We start from the raw sequence: 27819 nt of genomic DNA, 5'->3' as shown, positions 1-27819 counted from the left end.
CTTTGATCTCATAAAGTTTCCTTCAGGCAGAAACTGGAACAGAAACTTTCCCTCCAGGTGAAGCCAGTAAAACAAACCCTTTTATTGCTTAAACAAACTGTACAGATTTAAATATCCAGAGGGGAAGAGGTGCATGATGGGAGCTTCAGGACACGTCCTCCATGTAGTCGACTCCGTGACTCTGACTGACCTGAGAGACGCTCAGGTCCTGCGTGGTTTCGTCAAGCTGAGCGACAGACAGACAGACAGAAGGCGACATTCAGAGCTGGAACTGACCTCAGATCAGACGCTCACACCAGACAGGAGAGGGTTAAACCTTGTCGCTCGTCTCCGGACCCTCGATGGAAACCTCCTCGATCTCCTCGCCGATGCTCAGCTCGCCGTTGGAAAGGTCCGACCGATGGCTGAAACACAGAACCGGCTTAAAGCTGAAGCTGCAGAGTTTACGTTCCCTTTGGGTCAATAAAGTGTTTCTGAATTTAATTTGTTTTCCTGCTGTGGGTCAAACCTGAGTGAGGTTGGCACCTCAAACTAAATTGGTGTCAAACATTTTAGTTTAAGCAGCAAAAAATTAGTTTGTGCCGCTATCATTTTAAAGATATCAATAAAAGTTTCCAGAGGTCATCAGAGGTCAACCCCCCCGCCCCCCCGCTTACATTTACGAAATCTAACACGCTGGGTGTCAAACAGCTCAGCTACATTTGTGCAGCAAACAGTTTTGTTTGTGTTGTTTGTGCTGCTTTTGCATTGAAGATATTCATGATGACCTCTGGAAACGTTTTTATTCAAATATTTAAAATAATAACAGCAAAAGTTTGACAGTAACTTCAAACTGTCAAACTTTGAAGTTTGACAGACTCCTGCAAGTCTAACCTCCTGTTAGACTTGCAGGAGGTGGGAGGGAAACTTCACCGGGTTCCTGCAGCTCTTCTCCTAACCCCTAAACCCCTAAACCCCTAAACCCCTAACCCATCAGACCGAACGCCTCAGCCTCCTCACCTGTTGAAGTCGTCGTCGTATTCCACGTCTTCGTCTGTGGAGACAAAAAAATTCAATCCGATCGTTAGACCCGGTTTCCTTCCTGGAACTAATGGAAGCAAAAGGATGAAGCAAATGAAATGGTTCTGACCCAAATGCAGAGACCCGGTTCTTGGAGACTTAAAATATTTGTCTTTGAAGTCGTTCAGCCCTAGGAAAGAAAAAGACCTGATGTTCAGAAACTGATTCGGTAACACTTTATTTGAAGGGGTGTGCATAAGACTGACATCACCCAGTCATGAACATGAGGAAGTCTGAATGTTTATGACTGTTGGCATGAATGTCATTCCGTAAATAATGACACTTTTAATGCAAAGTTACTCTAAAAGTCCATTAAAGTGCCAACTCTGCGTGATTTTGTAAATTATGATAATTTAATGCAAAGATGGAGGAAGGAAGGAAGGAAGGAAGGAAGGAAGGAAGGAAGGAAGGAAGGAAGGAAGGAAGGAAGGAAGGAAGGAAGGAAGGAAGGAAGGAAGGAAGGAAGGAAGGAAGGAAGGAAGGAAGGAAGGAAGGAAGGAAGGAAGGAAGGAAGGAAGGAAGGAGAGGTTCATCCTCCTTGTGGGTCGGCTGAGTGAAGCTGACCGTTCCTGCTGTGGCTCGGTTCCGACCCGATGCTTCCTGCTCCGGGCCTCGACGCCTCAGACAGAGAACCCGCCGGACTCCCTCTGGTACCGGACGCCTCGGGCTTCCTGTGGGTCAGAACACAGAACCCGGTTCATTCCGGCCTCCATGTGGTTCCTTCAGTCAAACCGGAACCAGAACCAAAACAAACCCAGAATGTTCAGCTGGGGACGGATAAACCCAATTCAGATTTCCAGACGGTTCCAGATTTTCTTAAACATTCGATGAAATGACCCGTTTGGGTTTCTGACCCGTTTGTTCAGGCAGGTTGTTGTTGTTGTCAAGTTTAAATAAAGGTTACAGGACTTTGACAATCTGACTACCTGTTGACTTCAGACACACCTGAAGGAAACCATGTTGGATTAATATTATTAATAATAACTATATTATTATTATTATTATTATTATTATTATTACTGGGTTACAGGAGGAAGTTGGAATCAAACTTTGGACTGCGAGGTATCGCTTGTTCCCCTGTAAGCAGATTATTCTTTAGAAAATTAGACTCTTTTAGATAATAAGTAAATCAGACGACCTGCAGCTCACCTGAGCTCTGAGCCGAGATCCGAGACGGGATCGCCTCGCTCGGGCTCTGGGTCTGCAGCCAGGACCGACAGGCTGAACCAGGAGGAGGAAGAGAAGGGACGTAAGGAGAGTCAGAGAACACACACACACACACACACACACACACACTCTGAGGTGTTAAACAGCCGGCGCGGAGACTCGGACCACGGCGACCGTTCAGCTGCTCCGCCGTTCGTCTCGCCTCAGTGACCCCCTCTTCTCCTCCCACATTAAACTTTCATGCAGCCCACGGCGGAGAGACTGACTGGGCCCCGGTCGCCCGGGGGCCCCATGCGGGCTCAGCGAGTCATGATGCTGCAGACATGATGGGACGGGACGCAGCGGTCACAGGGACCTGCTGCAGGCGTGGCACAGACACCAAACAGGCCGGCGGCAATAAATCTGTCCAATCAGAGAGAGCTGCAGGATTCATCGGGTCCAGCTCACCTGAGAAAACACCTGAGAGGCTCTGAGCTGACATAAACCTCCTCATCTGAAAGTTACAGGTGTTTTAATTCAACAAGTAGGAGGAGATTCACAGAGGAATCAGCTGATTGAAAACTCCAACCGTTTCCAACACTGCCTGCGTTTCCATTAGAAATATACACAAACGTTTGTCTACATTCTGCTAATGTTGAAAAAAAAAAACAATTTCACAATTGAATGTTTCCATAACGAGCACCACAGGTTCACTAGGTGTTTGCTAATTGCTCCTGGCTAGTCTGAAGGAGCTGAGAGGAAGAGACTTCATAATTCATTTATGTGTTGTTTTGTTTATTTTTGATATTTAACATGTCCTCCACTTCCAGTTCAGGATCTAAAGTTTATGGATCTTCCAGAATGTGTTTTTGGATTTTTACGCTTTTATCATTATATGACTCGAAAATGATTTCAAAACCATAATATTATGGTTTATCACAATAACTTCTGGGTTAATTTATTGTTTAGTAAAATGTGTTATCTTGTCAGGTCTGACATCAAGCAGTCTGTTTCTGTTCACCACTAAAGCTTTTGGCTGCGACAGCCGAATCAGATGTTGGATTTTTATATGATGTCAATCATCACATGTCCAGCTGATTCTGCTTCCTTTCTCCAAGAGCTTGTGGAAAGTTTTCTCGTGCTTCCTGAATCCCTCCTGAATCCTGCAGTCTTCATCTCCTGAGGTCTGTGAACGCCTCGCTGCAGGAGGCGAGTTGAATCGGGTTTCTGATACGGTTTAGATGCGGTGGGCTCGTTAGCGTTAACGAGGCTCGTCTGGTTGGACGGAGCATGCACACTCACTCGCTGAGGCTTCGGCCTCGTCTCATCAGGGAGACGGGCGGCCCACACAGACCCTCCTCCCTCAGCGGGACAACGCTACAGGACGGGATAAAGCAGGACAGGGACAGAGACGCTTCAGAGACAGGTCAAAGGGACAGCAGAGTGAGGATGTGGACAGGTGAGAGTTCACCGAGACGACGGAGAGGAGGAAGAAAATCCCAGACTTTAGTTTCTGACTGAGACGTAAAGGAATGTGCCGAATAAGGAATACTTTCTTCCTTCTTCTCCTAAATGACCTTTGACCTCCTGATTTTCCCCTCCTCTGACTCGGGTTTTGTTACTCACTCCTTGGGACTGTTTGTCCTCTCTGACGACTCCTTTTCTCCGATCGGAGAGCTTCCGAAGCAGCAGGAAGAGAAACGAAACACCAGAGAGACAAAGACGTTCAGATGGTTTTAACACTAAAACCTGATCGACATGCGGATGAAAACGGAACATTTCAGATTATTTTTATTGATTTATCTATGAGTCCAAACATGAAAAATCCAGAACTGAATCAGCTCCAAAATTATGAGAAATTTAAATTCAATGGTTTCAAATTTCACAGAAAGTTTACAGACATTTAAAAACAAATTCGCTTGAAATTTGTTAAATATTCATTTCAAAATATTCTGGAAAAAAAATCCAGATATTTAACAAGCATCCATCCACTTTCTTTACACCCCTGTCCCTTAGTGGGTCAGGAGGTGCTGGTGCCTCCAGGTGAGAGGCGGGTCACCTGGACAGGTTTCCATCTGTCGCAGGACAAACAACAAACATGTTTTTGGGGAGGAAACCGGAGAAAAGCCACCATGAACAGGGAGAACATGGAGACTCCATGCAGAAGGACTGGGAATCGAACCCAGAACCTTCTTACTGCAAGGCAACAGCTCTACCACTGTGCCACTGTGCAGCCTTTGTAACAAGTAGAAAAGATAATTTACTGTTTGAAAATATATTCTAGATGCAAAATGAAATAAACATTTGATGCATACTGAATAAAACTCCAGTGTTTCATAATCACTTCTGTTTTTTCTTTAATAGCTCGACAACAAATCGTTTAAAGCATCAATCCTGAAGTTTATTAAAAAATATATTTATTATTTCAAAGCAATATTTAATTAGGTTATTATTTTTATGGGACTGTTGTGTGGGGAGGTATTTTATTTTTTCCACAAAATAAAAAAACATTTTATAGTTATTCAAAAAACAAAAGCAACCAAAGAACACAACCTTCAGGATTCATTATTATTTTTTCTTACAAAACAAAATTTGCAAACAGTTTCTAAAAGCATGATTGTTTTTGCGTAGCTGGTTGTCAGGCTGCAGGTTCGTTGTCATTTATTCCTAATTTCTAACTGCAGCTGATGAAACATTTGCGCTGCAGATGGTTAAATATGAGATTATGAAGGTTTCCTCCCTGCTGCTCTCCGGTCTGCAGCCGGTTTCCTCCAACCCGAAGGCGTTTTTCTCACCAGCCGTAAGTCTTGAGCGGTTTGGGCAGCGGGTCGTCGAAGAAGGAGTCTCCTTCGTCATGGTCCACGTCTCCGTCCAGCTCCAGGTCCAGATGCGCCGCGCTCCCAGCTGTCGGCTGCTCCTGCTGGTACCGTTTGGGCAGGGAGAGGACCTGCTCCAAGTCCTGGCCAACAAACAGAGTTTCCACACAGCTGAGCAACAAGCTGAGGCAACGCTGGTCACAAACGGTTCCAGGAACCTCCTAGGATGAAACACAGGCTGATGCTGCAAAAGGAAATCGTTTCTGAAGCTTCTCCCTCATGCCAGTCGTTTTGTTTCGGCTTTTTTTGTGTGACGACAAATCAGCTGAAACTATTTCCACTGGTTGTCCAACTTCTTTCTGTTACGCCTCCGTTTTCAGAGAAAACATGTTTCCTACTGATCAACTGGTAATCACCAAGAGAGGCTTTGACTTGGATTTGATCTAACAGGAATCAGAACCACTAAGTAAAGTAAAAGTAGGATGTTGATGTAAAGCCTTCAGAAAAATTTGCATGTTTGTACTTATTTGTTTCCTTAAATCTCTTGACTTATAACCGAAATAAATAGAGACGCTGGAGTTATGATGCGGTTTGTTACAAACACGTTTGGTGATAAATTAGCAAAGTGTACGAAGCAGCGTAGAATCAAACTGACCCTGAACTGAGACCACTGCTCGCTTTCCACCGTTTATGTTGCTGCTTGTTTTCAGAGAGGTTTAAATTGGGGGCCTGTCCGGGATCTAAACTGTTTTTGGAGTCAAACTGACTGATTTTGTAGTGGTACTTGAAATATTTGAAAGGATTTGTGCAACATTTTGTCCAAATTAAATCATTTTCCAAAGGGAACAGGCAGACTGAACAGCTCAGTTTTTGTTAATAGCAGAGTTATAAGAGTAAGAAATACTGCAGCGTGCAGGAGGGAGCTACCGATCACATAAAGCCAATATTTTTCAGTTTTTGCAGAAAATTAATAATCAACTCATAATTACGCGTTAATGTGAAGAAATGCAGGGATTTGTTGATCTTGAGTAAATTTAATGTCAGCATTAGATCAATCCAGAGACCAAAGACTTTGTTGTTGGTTTTATTAATGTAGAAATTAAAAATGGGGGCCTGTCCGGGATTCAGAGGTTTTCCATTCATTTGAGTGTCGTAGGTTCATAATCAACCTCCCAAACTTTCCCTTCTGGTTTGATGGCTGGATTGGTATTTTTAAAGTTGGTGCTCTGTTTTTATGTGCTGGCCTGAACAACATTACAGGTGTAATTATTAATATTAACAATTACTCCAGTGTTGGACGGGTTTCATTGGGCTTTGTAGCAGCAACTATACGTTGCTCTAAAACCTCCAAACATTAAAACATTTACAAAAACCACCAAGTCCGAGAGAGTCACAGGTTGAGCTGTAGCTACAGACATGGAAAAAGAGCAAATAATAAAGATGGAAGCAGATCAGCAGGCAGTGAAGGAAAACTGGGTTATTTCTAAGAACCGTTCAGAACCGTCAACAGTTTCTAACCAGAAGTCTAAAACACAGAATGAGTTCCTACATAAAGAATGGTGCCAAGGACTGAAACCCAACATGAGAAGGTTTGCTACAGAGCATCAGTGCTTTCTCTGCATCAGCAGAACCTGAAACAACCCGGTTCTGATCCAGCTTCAGTTCAAAGCTTTAAAAAATGCAGCTGATTACTGTTAGATGTGTGAATTAATCATGAAATACATTTTTCTGCCGTTAAATGGTCTAGAAATTGGTTCATCTCAGATGTTTTTATCATTTTTTCTTTTTTGTTTTGGACAATCCAATTCAAATGAATACTGAGGTCCAGTTCAGAGGACCTGCTCCTACTCAGGGTTCTGTATTTCTGGATTTTTTTAGAGTAAATCTACAACACTCAATAGAAAATGCAGCTCAGGAACCTGAAAAACCTGCCGTTAGCAAAGCAGCCATACCAGGGGCGCCAGGTATTTGTCTTACCTCTGATTGGCTGTAACTGCAGGAGCAGAAGTAAGAAACTTTAGATATTAGCTTCTGCTGTAGCACTAAGCTGGTTCCCAGTGTGCACATTAATGCAGGTTAATGAATATTTGGTGTCTAAACTCTTAAAATATGCATTTATATATATAATCTCTGTTCAGATTACGGTTAAATGTTGTTTCTGCCTGAGATTTGATCAGAAAAATAATCTGAAGCTTCTTCCAGTCAATTTAACCAGAACCTTTGGACACAAACAGCTGAGCAGAGCAGGATGAGAGCAGCTCTGTAGTAAACCCGTCTGTGCCACTCGGTGAAGACGGTGAAGAAACGTGCACCTCGTTTCCACTGAGCGGTTCGGTGCCTTATGTAATGATCTGCAGTGGAAACGAGGCGGTGGATGTGATGGTGAGTTAGATGCAGCAGGGATCCGGTTAGCGAGCTCAGGTGCTGTTCATAGTGATGGTGTTAGTGCTGCCCTCTTGTTTTTACCTTCGCTGCTGTCTGGCTCCTCTGACCTTTGAACCTGGGGATCTGTGCACAACACGGACAGCAGCCATCAGACCGACAGACTGGATGCTGGGCGCCTCACGCAGAGACCAACAGCGGGCTGATTTATCGACCTAAAGTCTAGAACCATTTCTAAATAAAACTGTTCTACTGAATAAAAACCAAAACTTGGGAGAGTACTGGAACTACGAAGGATCAAAAGAATGAAATTTTACGACAAAAATACTGGAGACTTTGTCTCCTTTCAGTCAAATAAGGCAAGTTCCTGCACATATTTCATGTCAAAACGAACAAAAGGAGGAAGAAACAGGTGAAAAGTTTTATTTTAAATGTTAATTCAAACCTTGAAAGCGTCACATTTTTCTAGACTTTAACCCTGCAGAGAGCAGCCTGACCTGGATATCCAACAGCATCAACCAATAATATAATACACTTTATAATACACATTCACTAATGATTCACTTCAGAAGTGCAGAAAAAAGCCTCTATTTCTTGGATTTCCCATACTGTCCCAAGTTTTCCTATATTTTGGTTGCACATCACAGAAGCAGATTTTTCCAGCTTGTAATCCATGTTTTCTGTTTTCTCTGAACACCAGTTCATTTCTCTGAGGGAATTCTTGTAGGGAAAAATAAAACTTGAGCTCTGTACCTTACTGACAGGCAGAGAGCCCGGTTTGTCTTCAGCAGCCTGGGTCTGATGCCGACTCTCGTCTGAGTCCGAAACGACCTGCAAGCAGTTCAGACAAACGGATCGGTTTGGGTTTCCTGGAGGAGCCACCAGATAAAAAACACTTCCACCAGATTTTCTCCATTTCATCTAAAAGTCCATTAGATTAGATTCCTTTTTAGAAAACTTTTTATGAGGAGCAGAAATAGTTTGGATTTAATCCAAACGAGGCTCCCGAGTGAAAGAACTGAGGAAAATCCTTCAGATGAGTGAGCCTCTCACCACACTCCTGCACTGATCGAAGAGACGTTTGTATGTTGACAGGAAGGACTGGAAGTCGACCTCTGCAGAAAACAGAACAACACAGTAATATGTTACTTTATAACAATACCACATGTGACACATGTCACTGATGTGGAGTAACTATCAACATGGCTGAATTTAGCACTTTAGCATTAGCTTCTGCTAATTATCATGTTGGTGTAACCAACACTTTAGCATTAGCTTCTGCTTGAAAACAAAGACTCACTGCTGTCTGCAGCTCTGAGCTCTTCGTCGACGAACCTCTCCAGCATGCTCCTGCAACAGGGAACACAGATGAGCCATCAGATTAGCGGCTCGCTGACTGGAATCTGACCAGTGAAACCAGTTAGGACATGGATCCTACTTGTTGAAGCCGGGCAGCAGATCTGTGAAGACCAACTTCAGGTCTTCCTTCCTGACTGAGCCGCTCTGATCCTGCAGGTGGCAGCACAGAGTGCAGGTGAGACCGCCGTCAGCGATTGGTCGTAAAAAGGCGACGTTAAACTGCGGCACTGACCTGATCGTGAGAGTCAAACGTCTTCCGAGCGTGACTGATCTGTTTCTGAGAGAGATCCTGCCGAGGAAACAAAAGGAGCCGATGGAACAAGAACATTTAACTTTTATTTAAATGTTAAACTTCACAGAACGCCATTAATTTATAATCATCTATATCTTAATCTTTTCTCTGATTGGTTTCCAGAACCTTCTTTGTTTCTTTAGGATCTAGAACAGATTACTTCCTTTGGGCCCAAATGATTCGATTTGGTTCTGAATCACAGAATCCGACCTTCAGCTCACCTTGACGACGTGTCCACTCCTGTCTCCCTGACAACACAAACAGAGACATGAGTCAGGTGAGTCTTCGCTGCATCGGGTCGGATCAGAACCCGGACCGGATCTCACCTCAGAGCGGATGGGCAGGTCGCTGCTCCGCCGGGCCCTGCGGACCAGCTCCAGGAGAACCGGGGCATTCTGGTTCAGCTCCGAATCTGACACGCCCAGCTCCCTGCAGACCAGGTCCCGGCTGTCCAGACCGTTCAGCTGCAGAGGGGTCAAAGGTCAAACACTTAAAACCACAAGAAACCCCTCCAGGTTCAGAGCAGTCAGAACGAATGGACCCAGCTCCTCCCCACTCAGCTCCTTCAGACTAGCCAGCAGCCATTAGCAAACAGCTGGTGGAACAGCTGAGCTCATTATCATCGGAGCTGCTGCTCAGAGCAACGCTGGAAAAACGTTAAAGGGTTAAAGAGGAGCCATGTTGGGACGATGTCCAGGAGGCGGAGCTTCAGACAGAGCAGGAGTTTTTAAAGAGACACAGGCCCAATTTCAAGGCATTAAATATCTAAGTAAAAGTTATTTCAAGTTACTTTTCATGCATGTAGCATTTTCATAACAACTGAAGGTAACATAGTTACTTGATTGTGTTACAAAATGGCATTTTGTGCATGGAAAACACATAATACTGCCTCTTTAAAACCTAGTGTGGAAAACCAGACTGATCCCCAGTCAGTCCAGTTAGAAATGATGTGAAACTCTGCACATGTGAGGCAGTTCTCCTGCTGGCTGGTTCAGACTCAGAGTTTCATTTTCAGGCAGCAGGAACCGGGCTGAGTTCTCTGTGGGATCCAGCGTTCACAACCACAGACCACAGAGGAGACGCTCTGAGTCGCAGCTGCTAGCACGACGCGCTAACAGCTTCGGCACCCTGCAGGAGCGCTGCAGGACTCACCGAGTTGATCTCCGGCTGGAACACAGCGAGGCTGAAGTCCAGGTTGAACACCTGCAGGAAGTCCATGATGAGACTGGCCACCAGGTGTCCTGTCGAACACACACAGGTTCAGAACCAGAACCAGAACCACAGCAGAACAGCTCATCACACAGATCTGATAAATGATCCAGAAACTTAAAGGTCTGAAGCAAACTGCTGTCTGATGATGCAACAGTGCCTCCTGGTGGTCAACAACTGCAACAGCAAACACGATCCATCCATAATTTCTTCAGATTTTCCTTCCTCCTGCCCAGACTGTCTTAAAAATCTGATAAATCTTTACCTGAGGGTAAAATAAATCTGCTTTCCAGAGAGACCCTGAACTCACCATCTTTAGTGTTGAGGCATTTCTTCAGGTTTTCATTGATGAGGGGAGTTTTGTTCTGAGAGAAACATGACAAAGGTGAACATCAGCTGATAAAAACACAAACTGTGGATCAAACCACAAGAAGCCTCACCTCCAGTCTGTCCTGGTCCTCCATGGCCAGAAAAACAGCTGCCCTCATCTCCGCCTGTCAGGAAAAACACACACATTTTATTGGAAAATAACCATTGCTAACACAACTAGAGGATAATTTCCTAATAATTTAGATTTCAACTTGTGATTGTTTCCATTTTGCTGCTGTTTGTGTTTCATCAGGAGGTTGGTCATGTGACAGTGATGCAGCATCATAATCTGGTCATTTGTTCACAGCGTTGAAATGGTAGGAAAACTATAATAATGTATAACATCGGCTGAAAAAGCAACATTAATATCAATATTGGCCCAAATGTTCAGATCAATGAATTCCTGCTAAGATAAAGTAAAGGCAGCCTGAATCCATTTTGACATCACAGCTGTAGATTTATTAAAAACAAAAGTGCAATAAGTGAGTAATTTTCTTCAAGATAAATTCAGCTTTAAGTTTTTGGCTGTTCTTCTCCATAGCTGTAGGTTTGGTTAAAAGTTTAAAGGGCAAAACAGAAATAAATTCTGCCAAATGTTACAACCAGCCACTGTGCTCTCTGCTGCTGATGAAAGTATTAGAAGAGAGAATAAAACATATTTTAGTAATGGCATAATTCATATGCTTATTTGTAAATTACATAATGACCTATATACATGTGTTATTTCAGAGAAATTATGATAAATTTACAAGAACTACTTCAAGTTGGGGCTGTGAGCCAAGTTTAAAATATTTAGGTGGTAAGCTTGCTGCATATGGAGCTGTTAGCATGTCACTGCCGTCCCGTCATACAGCAGCCATCTTCAGTCAGAGGCCTCCTCAGTTTTGTTGCATGACTGACTGCAACTGGAGATCCTTTCTGCCCACAGCAACACCATCCATAACTCTTTAAGTTTATGATTCAGCATACTGCTTAGTGGAAACGAGGCAATGGAGTTTTTTTTAATTATTATATTTATTTATGACAACATAACTCATATTTATGAGCTGTAACAACACTTCATTTCCTTTGGGATAATATAGGATTATTTAATTGAGTTGAATCAATTCATTTCAGCCTGTCTGAACTGAATTCATAACTAGTTCTTGTTCAGTATGAACTGTTCCAAGTCAGGCTGTACTAAATGGGTCGCATAAATCATTCTACCAGTGCTGGTTCGGTCTGACCTCAAAATAACTAAAATATCTTATGTTAATTACATATTTTTGGAAATATTAAATTCTTATTTCTGTTTTTATGTAAAATACTACAATAAAATAATAAAAAAATTTGCTACATAGTCATCGGCTTTAACCAACAGGTAGCTAAGACTGTTTCTTCAAAGTTAAACTGGTTAAACTGGCTCATCAGTAGATTAGCAACTCGATGCTAGCCGCTAAACTGAAGCCGCTAACCGGAGGCTTCTTGGTTCTGTTTCCGGTTCTGATTTCTGACCTTCAGTTTGTTGAGAACTCCGCTGTTCTCCAGGTTCTGGATCAGCAGGTCGCGCAGCTCGGTATCATCTTCAGCAGCCGACATGTTCACCTGGATCTAAGCTAGCCGCTGCTGTCAGGACAACAGACCAAAACAAACTATACGGAAGTGCTCCTGATGATGCTTCTTCCGGTGTTTACCGCCACCTGCTGGACGATACCGTGTATACCCGTTTTACCACCAAACCTGTTTACTATGGATACAAAAGGTTGTTTATGAAATTTTAAGTGTTATTAAATGGATATTAATAATAATAAATTAGACAAATGAAACGTCCATTTAAATTGACTTGAAAATTATAATTACAATGAAAATTTATTTTTTGTTCTTTTCATTTTTAGTATAAAAATACTTTAATTAATGTGCACCAGCTTCATCACAAACATATTCAAATATAAAAGTTATTCTATAAACTAATAACTGTAGATGTGATTAAATAGAAAATAAACATAAAATAAGAATAAAAAATGTTAAACAAAATTAAAGACAAATAAAAATAGGGCATAAAAACATTCTTTGTATTACCATTGTTTGTTTCTTTTGGCATATAAATAGTTTTACAAACTGCATTCCAATTCTTCCTTCCTTCCTCCCTTCCTCCCTTCCTTCCTTCCTTCCATCTTTTTTCTCTATAATTACTAAAATTTGATAGTAATTTTAGAAACACGTTATATTTTATATGCAATTTTCGGTGTGCTTAAAAAAGCTATAAATAATAACATGGACATATACGGAAAAATATTAAAATAGAATATTATTTAAAAAAATATTAGAACATTAAGATAAACTATTCAAATAAAAAATACATAAATTTTAATTAAAGCAAACAAACAAACAAACAAAATAAATAAATAAATAAATAAATAAATAAATAAATAAATAAATGCTGATGTTTTTTCTCAGTAATTTCTGGTATTTCAGTAACTGAGTCAGGAGAAATGATAGAATATGTTTATACTGAGAGGTGATGGGTGAAAAGGGAAGGTGTGAGGGATACAGATGGAGGAGAAAGTACAGATCTGGGTGACGAGGGAGGAGAAAGAGGGTCTCAGAGGGAGGAGGGGGAGCAGCCAGACAGGGTGAGGAGGAGGAGGAGCAGGAAGAAGAGGACGACGCTCAGGCAGACTAACAGAGCAGCCTCCCGGTGGATCACGGAGCTGCTGCAGCCGGAACCCCAAGCAGCGCAGCCGGAGCCATGGCCGACGAAAGCACCCGAACCACGGCCTGCACCGGCTCCAGCCTCCTGCAGCCGGTCAGCGAGATGACCAACCTGCCGCTGGATCAGGTAGGACCCGGACTGGGCTCTTTCTCCATGCATCATCCCGGGGGCCGTGCCTCGGAGCCTGGCGGACGCCGCGCCGCAGCTCCGAGGCGGGGATCGTGTCTCCAACAAGCGCCTCTTCCGAACAAAAGATGCCTGAACAGGGCGGCGAGGCGGTCGGTGAGTCCTGGCTGGACGGAGGCCTCTCAGAGTCCAGCTGTGGGAGGAGAATGTGTTTTGTAACGATGATCAGGTCTGAGCAGAAGATGCGCCTCTTTGTGGTGGAAATAAACAGGAATCTATGAGCCTGGGTCTGCAGCAGGTTTATGGAGCAGAGCAGAGGCTCCAACCACCAAAACATCTGCAAATCCAGATCATTTATACCAAATAAAACGATGAGGAGGAGCTTAGAGTCCAACCAGGATGAAGGGCTCATCAATAACAGAATCAGTTATCAGGTGATTCAATCATTCCTTCAACTGTGGAGCCCCAGACCAGCAGGAACTAGTGTTGACTTGTTCAGATATCCTCCTCTGGTTCCCAAATTCAGGGATATATCATTTACATATGGGGTCTATTTACAGTTAATCTCTAATTTTCCAACATTTTCCACCTTTAATGTGTCATAAAATACCCAGAATTCAGCTGAAACAAGCACAGGGAGAAACTATTAACGGATTAACAAACTGCTGCACACCATTTTGTTTGAGACACACTAATATGAATTATAATTAACAATAAATAAAGTTCAGATGTCCTGGTAGGATAATTTAGTAAAGCTATCGTTTATAGAGAGTTTACAAAGGTACCAAGGTACCAGTCAGGAGAAGGTTAAAGACAGTTTAATCAGCCTGGAATTTGCAGGGATTTTTTAGTACAACTGTTCCAAAGAGCTAGAATCCACAAATAGTTGAGACCTCCTCTAAAATGCCTCTAACTGCTTATTTTTACAGTTCAAACAGTAAAAATACCTTAATGTGCATCAATACACTCAGTGTAAACAGCATTAGTGCTACCACAGAAGCTAGCATCCACAGTCTTCCTTATTTCTGCTGGTCAGGCCAATCAGCACCCAAGGAAAAGAATAGGGCTTCTGGATTGGCTGCTTTGTAAACACCAGTCACTAGCAGTTAGCATCTAAGCTAGGCATCTCAGCTCTCCACAGAGCATTTTCCTTTGTTTTGTTTTAGAACTGATTTACGAACAATTTGGAGAAAAACCCCTGAACAGGCGTGGTCCACTGTGTGTAGAAACTGAACAGAGAGGCTGCTAGGATGGTAACGCTGAAAAGCTGCAGTAATTTCTGGCTGTGTTGGGTGTCAATAATCTGCTGTTGTCTCCATGGATTCTCCTCTGATGGGAAACATTCAAACCTGCCGAAAATCTCCCTGATTGTCATTGGAGAATGTGTCTGGGAAATAAATCTGAACGTTTGGGTCCTTTAGGGACAAAAACAACGCAGTAACATTAGTAAAACCATGGTAGTGGTAGTATCATGCTCTGGGATTATGTTTATTCAGATGGAAACTAGGGCTCTTTTTGTTTGTTTTATCAAAGTTGATGAACTAGGGACAGTTCTAAATACGTCTTCATCACAAAGTCACTCTAATAGGACCTGCATGACAGCATGAAGTAGGCTGAAGAAATTCAGATGCCACTGGCTTATCATTAGCAAGTATTCATATTTAAAAACTCTCCCAAATGAAATAAACTCATCAAAGCATTGAAGGTCAAACTTCCTGAAAAACGATGCCAAAGACTCAACCTTCAAGTTATGAAATCATTATTGGTTATTTTTGTCTCAAATTATAAATTAATTTGATTCAAAATATAGGAGAGCAAAAATATTTCTGTTGTTATGGTGATAAAATGTCAAGAAAAAGTCATTTATGGATTAGCAGATTGACTATGTGGTAATGTTGAGTCTGAATGTGCTAAGCTAAAGGTCAAAGGTTAATATTCTGTTAAAGCTGAGAAACATCAACACACTGACAGAAGATAAAAACTTCCTGAAGAGCTTTGAGCCTCCAGACTAACAGGTGATACTCGGCGTGTAACAGGTAGACGACGCTGCGCTCTGATTGGCTGAGAGCCAGCTGTCTGGATGCAGGTGGATCAGGTGGTCGGTGCTGCTGCTGGAGGTCAGAAGGTCTCTAGGTGGTGATACCGAGACCTGGACGTCCAGATGGCCAACCAAGATCTGTCCGTCTCACCTGTTAGAAATATAATTCAGGGCTGAAAAATGGAAAAATGTTTCATGAAAATGTTTACAAGTTGATCAGATGAACTGAAGTTTGATTTGCAACGTTGTTTTTTGGTTTCAGTCCCTCAGCTCTTACTGACCACCACAGGTTTGATGCTCTGCCTTATGACTAGAAATGGGGATTTATTTTACATTTTGATGTATTAATGTCATGATCAATTCCAATTAATGATGTTTAAAACTTTCCTTGTTGTTGGGATTCTTAGTTTTCCTATTTTATTCACTGTTTGTTAAATAAAAACATCAATAAATATGAAAAATATTAAAATAAAAGTTACAATGTGCAGCTTAGTGATACAAATATCTCTACATGATTCTTTTAGAAACACATTACAAATGGGAATGTTTTGCTCTCAGTCACACATAAAAATGATTTATTAGTTCCTGTCGTCACTGTTTTCATTATGACACCTCAAAGTGCTGAGATAAAACTTGGTTTTGTTTTAGACCATTTTCCAGTAACCTAATGGAAATGGCAAAATAATGCAAGAACTCATAATCAAAGATCAATAAACCTTAAATTCTAATAAATGTTTAACACTGGAACATTTTAGATATCCAAAATAAACGAAACAGAAACAACAGATGAAATGAAGTCTCTGTAAACATAACTGTCCTTTATCTGAGCCAAAAGCTCCAGACTGGAAGCTTTTATCTTTGCTAATGGAAATTATTGAGCTCATTTTAATTTATCGTGTCAGTAATTGATTTATTGATTTATTGCTCGTTATGACACGCCTACTGCTGATATCGTTCCGCCCTGACATGTTGCTTCAGACCATCAAACAGAAATACTCTGTGATTAGATTTCTACTTCCGGATCTTTTCTCCCAGTTTAAACTTCCTAAAGAAAGGAAAGAGGATCTTCGTTTCTCCAGACCGAATGTCTCCGTCCAGCCGCAGCTGGTCGGAGTTTAGTGTTGGATGAGTAATCGCTCAGTTTACACACTTTCTATTATTTATGACACTTGGTCTCAGATTACAGACAGATCAGATGCTCAGTGAGATCACTTTCTGGAAATACAAGACTACATGGGATGGAGATGCTCCTCGTCTTCAGCAGAAACACAAACCTGCAGCTGGACGTGAGATTTGGTGGCAGCAGAGCATTTAGTGTGTTTTGGTGATTTATGATGGCTGAGTAGATCAGAAATGTATTAAACCCAAACAGGCTGGTTTTTGGTAAATCCACCTTCCACCAGATGTTGGTTCTCATAGATCAGGATTCGATTTCTGAACCAAGTTCAGGACGTTGGTGTCTCTAGATCAGTTTGAGGATGGATGGATGGATGGATGGATGGATGGATGGATGGATGGATGGATGGATGGATGGATGGATGGATGGATGGATGGATGGATGGATGGATGGATGGATGGATGGATGGATTAGAGGGGTGTGAATACTTATCTGCGCTGTCAGAACTGGATCGGCTCTGCAGAGAAATGTTCCTGTCTGTGGCAGTGAAGGTCACTCAGCAGATAACGCCGGGCTACATTCACCAGATACTCACACACACTCACTCACACACACACTCTCTCTCTCCTGCATAGTGTCCAGCCCGTCCTATCTCATAATGATGGGCGCCATGGCGATGGACCCACCATGTAATCTTCCTGACACCTCAGAATAATCTCTGTAAAACCGAGTCTGACCCGTGTTGATGCATCTGTCCAGACAGGAACCAGGCGACTCGAGTCTCATTAATCAAAACACAAAGTTTTAAAATTCCTCACACTTCCATGAAAGCCTGAATAAATCTGACTCTGGAGCTCTGGTCCGATTTATCTGATTTATTTGTTGGTTCCACCATCAAGTGTTCATGAGATCTGCTAATTAGCCTTTAGCATCACAACACTGACCCACTCTGCTTTGCTGAATTGATTTAATTCAGACCCATTGGAGGGCTTCCTAGTATAAACACCCAGTTTATAGCATCTCCATCAGATTAAAATCCAAACTTTGACTAGGCCACTCCAGCAAAAGGCTAATTTATTCCACCTGGTTGTTGTTTTATCGTTTGCATTTTCATTTCTGGTTTTTGGCCTGTAAAACCTGATGATATGAATAAGTTTACTTCCTGATTCTGACGGTAGATCAGTTCGTACTCCTCTTATTGTTGAGATAAATCTGTCACTGTTCGGCGAACTGAAAGGTTTCGCACCATGTGGGCCGTCTGAGCGACTCACATGCCTGTCCTGACCCGGCTTCACCGGGCTGCTGCTGATGAGAACCATCTGAGCAGCTGAACAAACCTCGTCTGACCCGCCGCGGTCAGCATCCTGCTGGGCGGACAGGAAGGACCAGAACTTCACCCAGAACAGCAGAAAAAACAACCACAGCTCTGCTTTAACATGAAGGCGTGAGGCGTAGCTGAAGGTCTCGCAGGTCGGTTTGCTCCCTGTTGGTTTGGAGAAACAGGAGATGAATTTGACTCTGCTGCATTTAAAAGGTTTTCTAAGACTTTAATGTAATCTAGTGACACTGATGTGTTAACGGGAAACTGGGATGATGTGTGTGAGCTCCTCCTCCTTCCTGACTCTGACGCCACTTTTCCCTCTGCTCCGTCTGCAGGTCAACTTCGTGGTGTGTCAGCTCTGCGCTCTGATCTCAGCCTTCTGGTTTCGTCTCTTCCTCCATCCCAGTAAAACCAGTCCTTTCATTAGACATGTGGTGGCGACTGTGCTGGGGCTCTACTTCGCCCTGTTCTGCTTCGGCTGGTGAGGCGACGGCTGGAAAACTTCCTGCTTCCCAGTTTTAGCTTGTTTTTGCCAAACTGATCAATATGTTTCAGTGGAAAGAACAAATTTCTGGATCACCTCGAGGTGAAGAATGGTGAAAAGTGGCTGAAATTTATTTTCCCTGATAAATTCTGATTATTTGGGACATTTGGAGAAGAAACATTGCAAACTGCCATACGGCCTTTGTTGGCTGCTGTTTGTATTAATATTAACAGCAATAATTTGGTTATTTGACAAATTAGCCAAAGAGAATATTTTGTTAGCTAACTAAATGTTTAGCTTTATGCTAAATATTTAGTAAACTAGCTAAATAAATTTGAAGCTAAATATTTAGCTCAGACGTAATTAATCAGGAAATATGCAGATTTACTTGCCAATAACTGGAAGTGGACTGTCAAACATAAACTTTGAAAGTCACCTCTTTATTATTTCTTTTCCTCTTTTTCCCAACATTTCAGCTTAAACCAAAGATGAGCCGTTTTAAAGGCTCAAACCAAAGGACCTGCAGCCTCAGTGGGGCATTGACTCACCAGCAGAAGTTCATGTAGAAGTCCTGAAGGTCCAGCTTTTATTTTGATAGTCCACTTCCACGTATCCACAACTGAATTTGCATATTAGGTCAATATTTAGCTCTGAGCTAGCTGAATATTTTGTTTGTCAACTACATATTTGACAAAGCTCAAAGCTAATAAAATGTTTAGTTTGCTAACTAAATCCTTAGTTTTCCAATCCTAAAAACTCTTCCATGGAGATCAAAATGTCCTCCAGAATCAACTTTTTCCAACAATCCAGACACACTTTTGGTTTCTGGTTTTCCTGAATGATAAAGCACAGAGTCTCAAGGCTAAAATGATCTCAAAGTGAAGAACAGAACATAGTACTGAGGAAAATGTCCAACCTTATTTCAGTTAGCCCATAGCATGATGCTACCAAAGCAGAAGCCGACACACTGTGATCAACGACGGGTTGAGACAGGAGTTATACTCAAGGCAGGCACAATGATTGCTAAATGTTTGATTATTGTTATTGTTCACATCTTTAAAGAAGATTCATCAGTTTCTCTTTGACTCTCTGCTCCTCCTTTCTGCAGGTATGCGCTTCACTTCCTGCTTCAGAGCGGACTCACCTACGGCATCATGATCCTGACCGGAGTCGAGCACATGCACAAGTGAGCATCATGGACTCCCTAAATAACGGCGTCGTTATAGAGACATTAAAACTGTCAGAGGAAGCAGCAGCTGTGAAATTAATCTGCTTGATCCATTAAACTCAAATCATCAGTTTTATTCTTTAGAGCTCATGTAGAAAACAACTTCCTGCTCCTTGTGTAAATTAACTAGTGGAGTGCTTTCTCCAGACAGGCTGCTAATAAGTGGATTATGTTATGGTCAAAACTAATTTAGAACTCACACATACTGAAGATTAAAACTCAGTACTGAAGAGTATCAGTTTTACATCAGGAAGTCTAAGAAATAAATTAGATAATAAATTCAAGCAGCTAAAGCTCCAGTACAGGAGGCTGGACTCAAACATAGGGAGGAGCCCAGAGTAGAGTCACCGCTTCCTCATATCAGACGGCGATATGGTGAATGGTCTGAACTTATAAAGCTCTTTTATCTGGTCCAGGAGACACTAAAGGGATTCATTCATGGGGACTTGTTTCAGAAAAGTCCCTATAAGTCGAGGACTGAGGACAGACCTTCATATCCAGTAAAGGGTTAGGTCTCACTAGTAGGTTTGTTGCACCTTGGAGAACCCATCTTTTGACCCTAAACAGGCAGCTGAGTACAGTTCCTGTACAGCTGAAAGAAAGAAAGTCTAGGGATCTCTACTGTGGTTGCCACCAAAATCACATCTTAGATAACTGGATGGGTGGAATCAGTATCCTTCTTCCAATCGTCAACAGTTCAGGAATTAAACCCAACATTCTTCTTGGGACAATGGTGTCGACTGTGGTAGGACTTCGATCTGCAGTTGGTGGGATGCCGGTATGATCCCCCGCTCCATCTGTCTCCGTCGTTGTGTCCCAGGTGAAGACACTTCACCCGCCTTGGTGGTCTGAGGGGTCAAATACACCCAGACTCGGTGGTTTGCCACCATCAGTGTGTAAATGTGTGCGTGAATGAGTGAATGAAATCCTCTGGACTTAATAAAGTGCCATTCAAGTAAAGACCATCCCATCCACTTCCTCCTCAAAGATCTTAAGGTGTTTTTAAGCTATAGAGGTTGTGTAGGTTCCCTCCAGTGTGTTCTGGGTGTGTGGAGGGTTTCCTGTGGAGAACCCCCAGATAAAGCCATCCAGAAGGTATCCTGATCGGATCATCCACCTCAGTTGAGTCCAGTTTGGAGGAGTACACTGAGTACTTGAGTACTCCACGGACATCCACATGTACTCAAGTAGACTCAACGATGAGTGAGTGTCAGACACTTGGTGTCGCGTAGCAGACCCTCAGCAGGAGATGGGACGATACCAAAATAAGGCAGCAAGTGGGCGCAACCAGCCTAAAGGATGCATAGAGTGACCACCACTCTCTGTGCTGCACTGACTGATGTGCGGTGACTGTCCTGGTCAATCAGAAGTAGGACTAGGTTCCCAATTAGCCCACCAAACTTGCTAGTATCCATTTGGATTGTGGGAAATGCAGGAATTTGTCACAAGAAATGTAGGCAATCTATACGCTTTACTGTGAAATCTCATCTGTTCATACAGAGTCCACATGGCTCATAGAATATGCCAGAGTGTCTGGGTGCCTTCACTCAGTCTCTTTACTCTAACTCTACCCTGTCCTTATAGTCAAGCCTTGTCACTCTACCTAGGAACTATTTTCAGGTGTTTGCATCCAGAATCTCATTCTTTAGGTCATGACTCCAATGATCCAGGCAGGAGATATTTTGGAGATACTTGAGAAGAAGAAACCAAATGCATCCTTTAAAGTCGTTACTACATATTTAGTTTAAGAGCTGAAACTGTGGTCACCTCAGAAGAAGCAGGTTGGGAAGTCTTCCTGAAGTCTCTCTAACAGACAGACTAACTGACCTGAGATCAGTGAGTTGTTGTTGGTCTGACTCTCTTTTGGTTGCAGGTATTGCCTCGTGGTGGCTCTCAGCTACCTGAGTCTGTGCCAGATCACTCGAGTCTACGTCTTTGACTACGGCATGTACTCTGCTGACTTCACAGGGTAAAACTCCTCCTGTTTGTCATGTTGGTTAAAAAGCCTGGAGCTATGATCAGTGATGTTTGACCTGCTGCCTTGCTTCCTTTTCCAGTCCCATGATGGTCATAACTCAGAAGATCACAAGCCTGGCCTTTGAGATCCATGATGGTGAGCTGCTGCTGCTGTAGTTACACAGCACAGGGACGACTGGGACTCAGGTGTTAAAAGTCTCTCTTGTTTTGGTAGGAATGGCTCGGAAGGAAGAACATCTGACCGCAGGACAGAAGATTTTAGCCATAAGGTTTTATCCATTGTTTTTAATATTTAAAGTTGGGTTTAAAGTAGTTTCCCTCTGGAAGTGTGAGCTCCTATGTGTTTGTGTGTTTCTTTAGGCGAATGCCGAGCCTTCTCGAGTATTTCAGCTACAACTGTAACTTCATGGGGATTCTGGCTGGTCCAACCTGCTCATACAACGACTACATTGCCTTCATCGAGGGGAAACCGTATCGCCACCGAGAACAAGAGGCCGACAAATCCAAGACCAGACTGGGTCAAGGCGAGCCATCGCCAAACGTAGGTCACCTGACTGGTTTAGCCCTGTAGCAATCACACCCCAGACGTAATCAATCTTATGGCTTAAACAGTCTTAAATAATGATTAATCTCTACCTAAAACCTCTAATCTAAAAGCAGCAAGCTGACAATAGTGCAGGGCATTCTAGGGAAGTACAACAAAAACAAAAGAGGGAGTGTAGAGCTAGCAGAAGAAATGGCTTCTGTTTTTTTCCCAAAGACCAAAGAAAAATCCTCCAACTGCTAACATCTCACAGCTGCGCTCAGTGTCTTCCGAGGTTTTTGTGTCATTTCCTTCAGTGGTTCTTGGTGCAGCGCCCCCAAAGGCAAGAGGAGAAACAGGTTGCTCAAAGGGTTTGGTTGGTTTGACATAGTGCAGTGTGAAAGCAAACTGCACCAGAGGAAAATGGAACAAATGTTGCAGTTTTGGTCCCCAGTCGAATAGAATCCACTGGACTATCAGGTGGGACAACATCCTTAACGATGCAGATCTTTGTCGCCACCAGCGTCTGGCAGCAGTTGTTATTCTTCAGATGTGAAAGAGTCTCAAGAGCCTGTTGCACTCGGCTGGTTCTTTGGCAGTTGGACAACATTGCTTGAATTATCTTGATGTAGAGATCCAACAAAGACTGTCTGGCTTGAGAACAGTCAGTGATTGTTGTTTCTTGATTTCATGATGTCTTGATTTGGAGGTTTGTGTATGAAACAACTCAAAAAGGCCATAATGTAGAGATTCAGTTAGAAATTTACTGCTCAACATGAAGGTTTACTGCTGCTCCAACCAGGAAGCGATGGAAGTTTCTTCTTGGAGACACAATGAGGACAAAAGTATCTTCCTGTCTACAAGCAGAAACTAAACCAGAACAAATGTGTCTCTCCTCAGATGGAGGTGGTTCGTAAAGTGGCCACCTCCTTCTTCTGCCTACTGGTCTTCCTGTCGGTGTGTAAAGTATTTCCAGTGGAGCGAAACATCGAGGACGACTTCATTGCCAACACACCGTTCTATGCCCAGGTGGTCTACCTGTACCTCTCCATGCTAACCACACGACCCAAGTATTACTTTGTCTGGACACTCGGTGGGTGGCTGTGTTCATATTTCCCAAACTTCTTTATTCTTTTGGACTGTTTGCTCATATTTCACCTGAGACTCTCACCTAACAGCGGATGCCATCAACAATGCTGCCGGCTTTGGTTTTAATGGCTATGACAGTAACGGCGCCCCCCGCTGGGACCTGATCTCCAACCTGAGGATACTCAACATTGAGGTTAGGAGAGAACATGTCCTTATTGTGTTTTAACATTACAGGTTGGCAGCTGGACTAATTAGACTTTGTGTTTTCCAGCTTGCCACCAGTTTCAAAGTTTTTCTTGACAACTGGAACATTCAGACGGTCCAATGGCTCAAAAGGTCTGTCTGGAGATCCACAGCTGTTCATGCCAGTAAAAGGACACATTTTGTGTAACCATATTGTGATCTTTATCTGTTGGAAAACAGGGTTTGTTACGAGCGATGTCCCTACCACCCAACAGCAGCCACGTTCATCCTGTCCGCCATGTGGCACGGCGCCTATCCAGGATACTACCTAACCTTCCTGACCGGCATCGTTGTCACGCTGGCAGCCAGAGCGGTGAGATGATGGATGGATGGATGGATGGATGGATGGATGGATGGATGGATGGATGGATGGATGGATGGATGGATGGATGGATGGATGGATGGATGGGTGGGTGGGTGGGTGGATGGATGGATGGATGGATGGATTGGGTGTAGATGAATCTTGTAAATGTAAAAACCAGAGTAAAAGTTATTAAGCTAATATTAATACATTATTGTTCTTTGTTATTAATACTCTATCAGTCCTGTGGCTGAGTAATGATCTGTCCTCACCTGTCCGTCTTCTGTCCTCACCTGTCCGTCTTCTGTCCTCTCAGGTGAGACACAAAGTTCGGCCCCACTTCCTGCATTCTGCGGCCCACAAACTGTTCTATGATGTCATCACGTGGGCAGCCACTCAGATCGCCATCTGCTACACGGTGGTGCCTTTTGTCCTGCTGTCTGTGGGCCCGTCCATAAAGTTCTACAGGTCAGCCATCTCTTTCATTTCTCTGGTTGTACATTTAATTTTGTACTTTGACAATCAGGTTCGAATGGAACCTTATTTCCAGAATGCAACTGAGGTCCATATTCCCTATTTCTTCCTTCCTGCAGATCGTGGTACTTCAGCCTCCACATCATGTGCATCCTCCTGGCTGTAGCGCTGCCGGTCAAACCCAGACATCTGCGCCTCAAAGAGCAGCAGAAAAGCTGCTCCCAGGATGCAGGCCTGAAGCCCCTGGAGGCTGCAGAGACCCACAGTCACAAAGAGAAAGCCTCCTGAGGCCGGGGCCAGAAGCATCTTGTAAATTTCCATGGACTTGTGTGGGAGGATGTGAAGCCGGATGGACCGAGTGATGCTCCTGCTGGACTAGGTACAGAAAAAAGGCCAAACCTGATTAATTTGGATTCAGTGGATGATAAAAGTGAAAGCAGGCTCTGGGTTTCTTTTTTTTTCTTAAAGGAATCTTGACTGCCAGAAAGACAGCAAACAGACTCAGAAAAACCTGCCATGTTTAAGAATATAAATACCTAATGTGAGTTTACATGGGAGAGCTGCGTGTGATCAGTGCAAACTGCCTGAACTACCATGATTTTAAACCAACTCCCTGTTCTTACTTGTCAGAAACTTGTGGATTAAGGAGAAACTATATGATGATATGAAAAGAAACAGAGGTGAAAAGCTGGAATACACAATTTGATGACAACAGGGGTTGTGTGAATAGAAGTCAGACTGATTAAAGGAAAGCTTTTAAATATTTTACAGAAGTTAGTTTTGGAAAAAGTGCCAATGTTTGTTCACTCAGTCACCTTATTTGTTCTAAAAAAAAGAAAGAAAAGTCTTGATGTGTTTACATGTGTAACTTTGGTTTAAAGTTCTTACTGGTGTTTCATTCCAAAAAATAAAGATGTGGTTTGATAAGCAAAAGATAAACAGCTTTACAAAACCTTCAGAAATGAGCAGAAAATGGTTTTCCTTTCCAGTTTGATTATTTTTTACATATTTTCATTTCCAGTTGGGTTTGGGCTGGTAGCTCAGGATGGTAATATTTTATTTCTTTACCGTTTGTCGCCTCATTCAGACTCTGTCTCATTACGTCATTTAGCTCAGACACTGGGGAGAAAAAGCTGCTTGGTCTTGCAGCTAATTATTGTAGATAAAACGATAGACATGGTTTTATCCACAGTCTTCTGTCCTCACCTGTCCGTCTTCTGTCCTCTCAGGTGAGACACAAAGTTCGGCCCCACTTCCTGCATTCTACAGGAAGTGTCTGTAAAAGACATATTGTGAGTGGCATTTTGAAAGACTTGAAAGATTTTACAGCGACCCTATATTTCTGGAGAAACAAAATAGATACAGTTTGGTTGTTACGACAAACTAAATAATTAAGTGGTTTGTCATGTTTTAAGAGGTAAATTAATGTAGATCTAAGTGCATTTTGTGTTTCTTGGGGGTTAAGTTTATTCTGATTTATAGATATTTTTGCCAGTAATATTAAATGAGTGTTTCATTGTGTGTAAAACAATTTGTAATTTTGCTGAAATAAATTTCAACAATTTTATTTCAAACGTTCAGTTTGCACACATAGTTCTAATAATTATCAAGGAGACCGTGCCACTCACAATATGGAGGACGCACTGAAGCCAACATGGCGGTTACCCTTCTATGTCTGTTGGTCAAAAAATGCTGAAGAAAAGTTTAGAAATTCTGATTTTGTCTTGTTTTTTGTTTTCATTACAACCTGACTGAATTAGAATAACATTAAAAAAGTTTTTGTTGACAACAATACAATCAGATTTTTGTATAAAACAAGGATTTTGCACTGTGGTGAGATTCTAGGTTTTCTGGCACCAACATATGATAGAATATGGCCTTTAAACATAAAACGGAAAATATTTTGTTCCAGTATTGGTTCAGTTTTAAATCTGAATTACAGAAAATATATAATTTTTGACAGGGCTTTTAAATCCAAGTGCAAAGATGCTACAGCGAGGTGGGTTTTGCTAACTGCACACATTTCCACCTGCAAAACAGAATAAGTGAGAAATAAAATAGTATTTGACCATACAGTAAGTTTGATGAGACAAAAGTGACATAAAACAGTATTATAGCAATTGATTTACAATAATTTCACACTAGAAGTAGCTATAAAAAGCTTGCAGCTTTAAATAAATTAGGTTTTCCCACTTCCTGAATGCCCAGTTTTTACATTTGTTTAAGTTTAGGTGAGTGTTGGCTGTGAGTTATGCTGTAGCCATGATTTTTATGGGTTTCTCTCTGTTCCATCAATGTTTTCTGTGGGAGATTTAAAAAAAAAAGGCGCAGCTTAAGGAAAGTTTACCTAGCCTTTATTGTTTTGTTCAATTAAAAAAAATCTGTATTTAATTGTTTGCTTTAATGTTAGCTAGTGGTTTAATTTAGCTATGATTACTCATATTTTGAGTTATTTACCAAACGGATCCATGTGTAAATTTAATCACCAATATTTTTGTTGTTTAATTTATTTTAACACTGAGTGTAGCTGAAAAATTGTGCTGGAATAGCTACTTTGTGTTTACTTTTGAGCTTTAAGCTTGCTAATTGCTAGCTAACTGAACGTCAAGGGAGCTAGCTAAAACTGAGTTTCAAATAAAAACCAACTAATATTTGTCCTGCACATCCTCACCTTAAAATTCGATTAAAAAAAACCAGTAATAAACTTATCTCATTAAATGTTCTTGAGTTGGTTATAGCTGTTAGTTTGGCTTTCAAGGACACAAATTAGCTCGTTTTCTAACTTCAGACGTTCAAGACAACTGGAGCACAGCAGGAAGACATTTCTATAAAGTTGCTGTAAATGTTCTCTTCCATCAAACTTCTGGTTTTAGTTTATCTAAACAATTTAATCTCATTTTCCGTCCAAACTATTCTGAGTATTAACAGTCAGCAGTTCTGCCGATCAGTAAAAATCAGTGTTTTCTTTGCCTCTTTTCTTCTAAAACACAGAAAAATCTGAATCTTTCTCTGAATCTTTCTGTTTTTGTATTTGTTCTACAATTGTATTCCTAGTTTTAGGTTTCTGCCATGACACCTGGTTGAAAAGATGTGACTGCTAATGAACATGTTTATGTAAAACAGTGATTAAAAACCAGCCACCTAACTTTGTAGTTTTGACATGTTTGTTTTGACTGTTTATTTTATTTGGTTTATTTTGTAAATTATGTGAATAAATGTTGGATTTTTTTTTACAGTTAATGTGTCGAAGGTTCCAGTTATTTTATTATTGCACAGCACATTAATGAGGGATCATATAAAGTCATATAAATGCATAGCCCCTTACTATCTTACAACCAAAAACATTAACATATTGTCACTTTGTATGATAACATTAAATTGAACAGGAGATTCAGATGAATTTACAAATAAATCATTGATAGAAGAAGGTAGACAGGTGAGAGTATTAGTAATAAAGGCAAGAGGAGAATGACTCAGATGGCACAGTCTAGATTATGTGTATATCCATGGCCTAATACCAACACTGTACTTGTACTTTCATGAAATAACACTTCTGCACTTTAACCCTGAGTAA

At 41.9% G+C, this 27819-nt stretch overlaps 2 protein-coding genes across 7 annotated transcripts; one reads left to right on the top strand and one right to left on the bottom strand.

Moving 5' to 3' along the window:
• Positions 1-58: 58 nt before the first annotated feature.
• On the bottom strand, positions 59-12285 carry cep43 (centrosomal protein 43). Of its 6 annotated transcripts, XM_014968186.2 has the most exons (21): positions 12127-12285; positions 10704-10757; positions 10574-10628; positions 10207-10295; positions 9381-9518; positions 9276-9302; positions 8995-9051; positions 8842-8912; positions 8704-8753; positions 8457-8518; positions 8157-8234; positions 7488-7529; positions 5001-5164; positions 3832-3882; positions 3508-3582; positions 2209-2280; positions 1624-1730; positions 1130-1189; positions 1000-1033; positions 317-404; positions 59-226 (listed from the first exon to the last, which is right to left on the bottom strand). In XM_014968186.2, exons 1-21 carry the CDS (start codon positions 12208-12210, stop codon positions 146-148), a joined length of 1539 nt encoding a protein of 512 aa, XP_014823672.2. In that variant the 5' UTR covers positions 12211-12285; the 3' UTR covers positions 59-145. The 6 variants fall into 6 exon arrangements, with proteins under 6 accessions (XP_014823672.2, XP_087857921.1, XP_014823676.2 ...); XM_088001795.1 differs by having other exon boundaries at positions 9276-9518; positions 12127-12221; XM_014968190.2 differs by lacking the exons at positions 3508-3582; positions 3832-3882.
• A 261-nt stretch (positions 12286-12546) lies between these two features.
• Positions 12547-27477, top strand: mboat2b (membrane bound O-acyltransferase domain containing 2b). Its single transcript, XM_014968185.2, has 13 exons — positions 12547-13450; positions 18262-18407; positions 19519-19596; positions 21512-21607; positions 21696-21751; positions 21830-21884; positions 21976-22156; positions 23039-23231; positions 23317-23420; positions 23499-23563; positions 23651-23783; positions 24088-24239; positions 24365-27477. Exons 1-13 carry the CDS (start codon positions 13361-13363, stop codon positions 24531-24533), a joined length of 1518 nt encoding a protein of 505 aa, XP_014823671.1. The 5' UTR covers positions 12547-13360; the 3' UTR covers positions 24534-27477.
• The last annotated feature ends 342 nt before the right edge of the window (positions 27478-27819 follow it).

The sequence above is a fragment of the Poecilia mexicana genome, unplaced genomic scaffold, assembly GCF_051168715.1.
Source record: "Poecilia mexicana isolate PSO_F unplaced genomic scaffold, ASM5116871v1 scaffold_21, whole genome shotgun sequence".
Taxonomy (NCBI): Eukaryota; Metazoa; Chordata; class Actinopteri; order Cyprinodontiformes; family Poeciliidae; genus Poecilia; species Poecilia mexicana.
Note: the sequence above shows the minus strand (reverse complement) of the source record. Positions and strands in the feature narration are given on the sequence as shown.

Coding starts and splice junctions, on each gene's coding strand:
- cep43 (XM_088001795.1), bottom strand. CDS start 12,210: ATGTCGGCTGCTGAAGATGATACCGAGCTGCGCGACCTGCTGATCCAG. Junction 1,190..1,623: donor ACCGAGCCACAGCAGGAACG/GTCAGCTTCACT, acceptor TTTCTTTCCTAG/GGCTGAACGACTTCAAAGAC. Junction 405..999: donor TACGACGACGACTTCAACAG/GTGAGGAGGCTG, acceptor TCTGTGTTTCAG/CCATCGGTCGGACCTTTCCA.
- mboat2b (XM_014968185.2), top strand. CDS start 13,361: ATGGCCGACGAAAGCACCCGAACCACGGCCTGCACCGGCTCCAGCCTC. Junction 21,608..21,695: donor TACTCTGCTGACTTCACAGG/GTAAAACTCCTC, acceptor TTCCTTTTCCAG/TCCCATGATGGTCATAACTC. Junction 23,784..24,087: donor TCACGCTGGCAGCCAGAGCG/GTGAGATGATGG, acceptor CTGTCCTCTCAG/GTGAGACACAAAGTTCGGCC.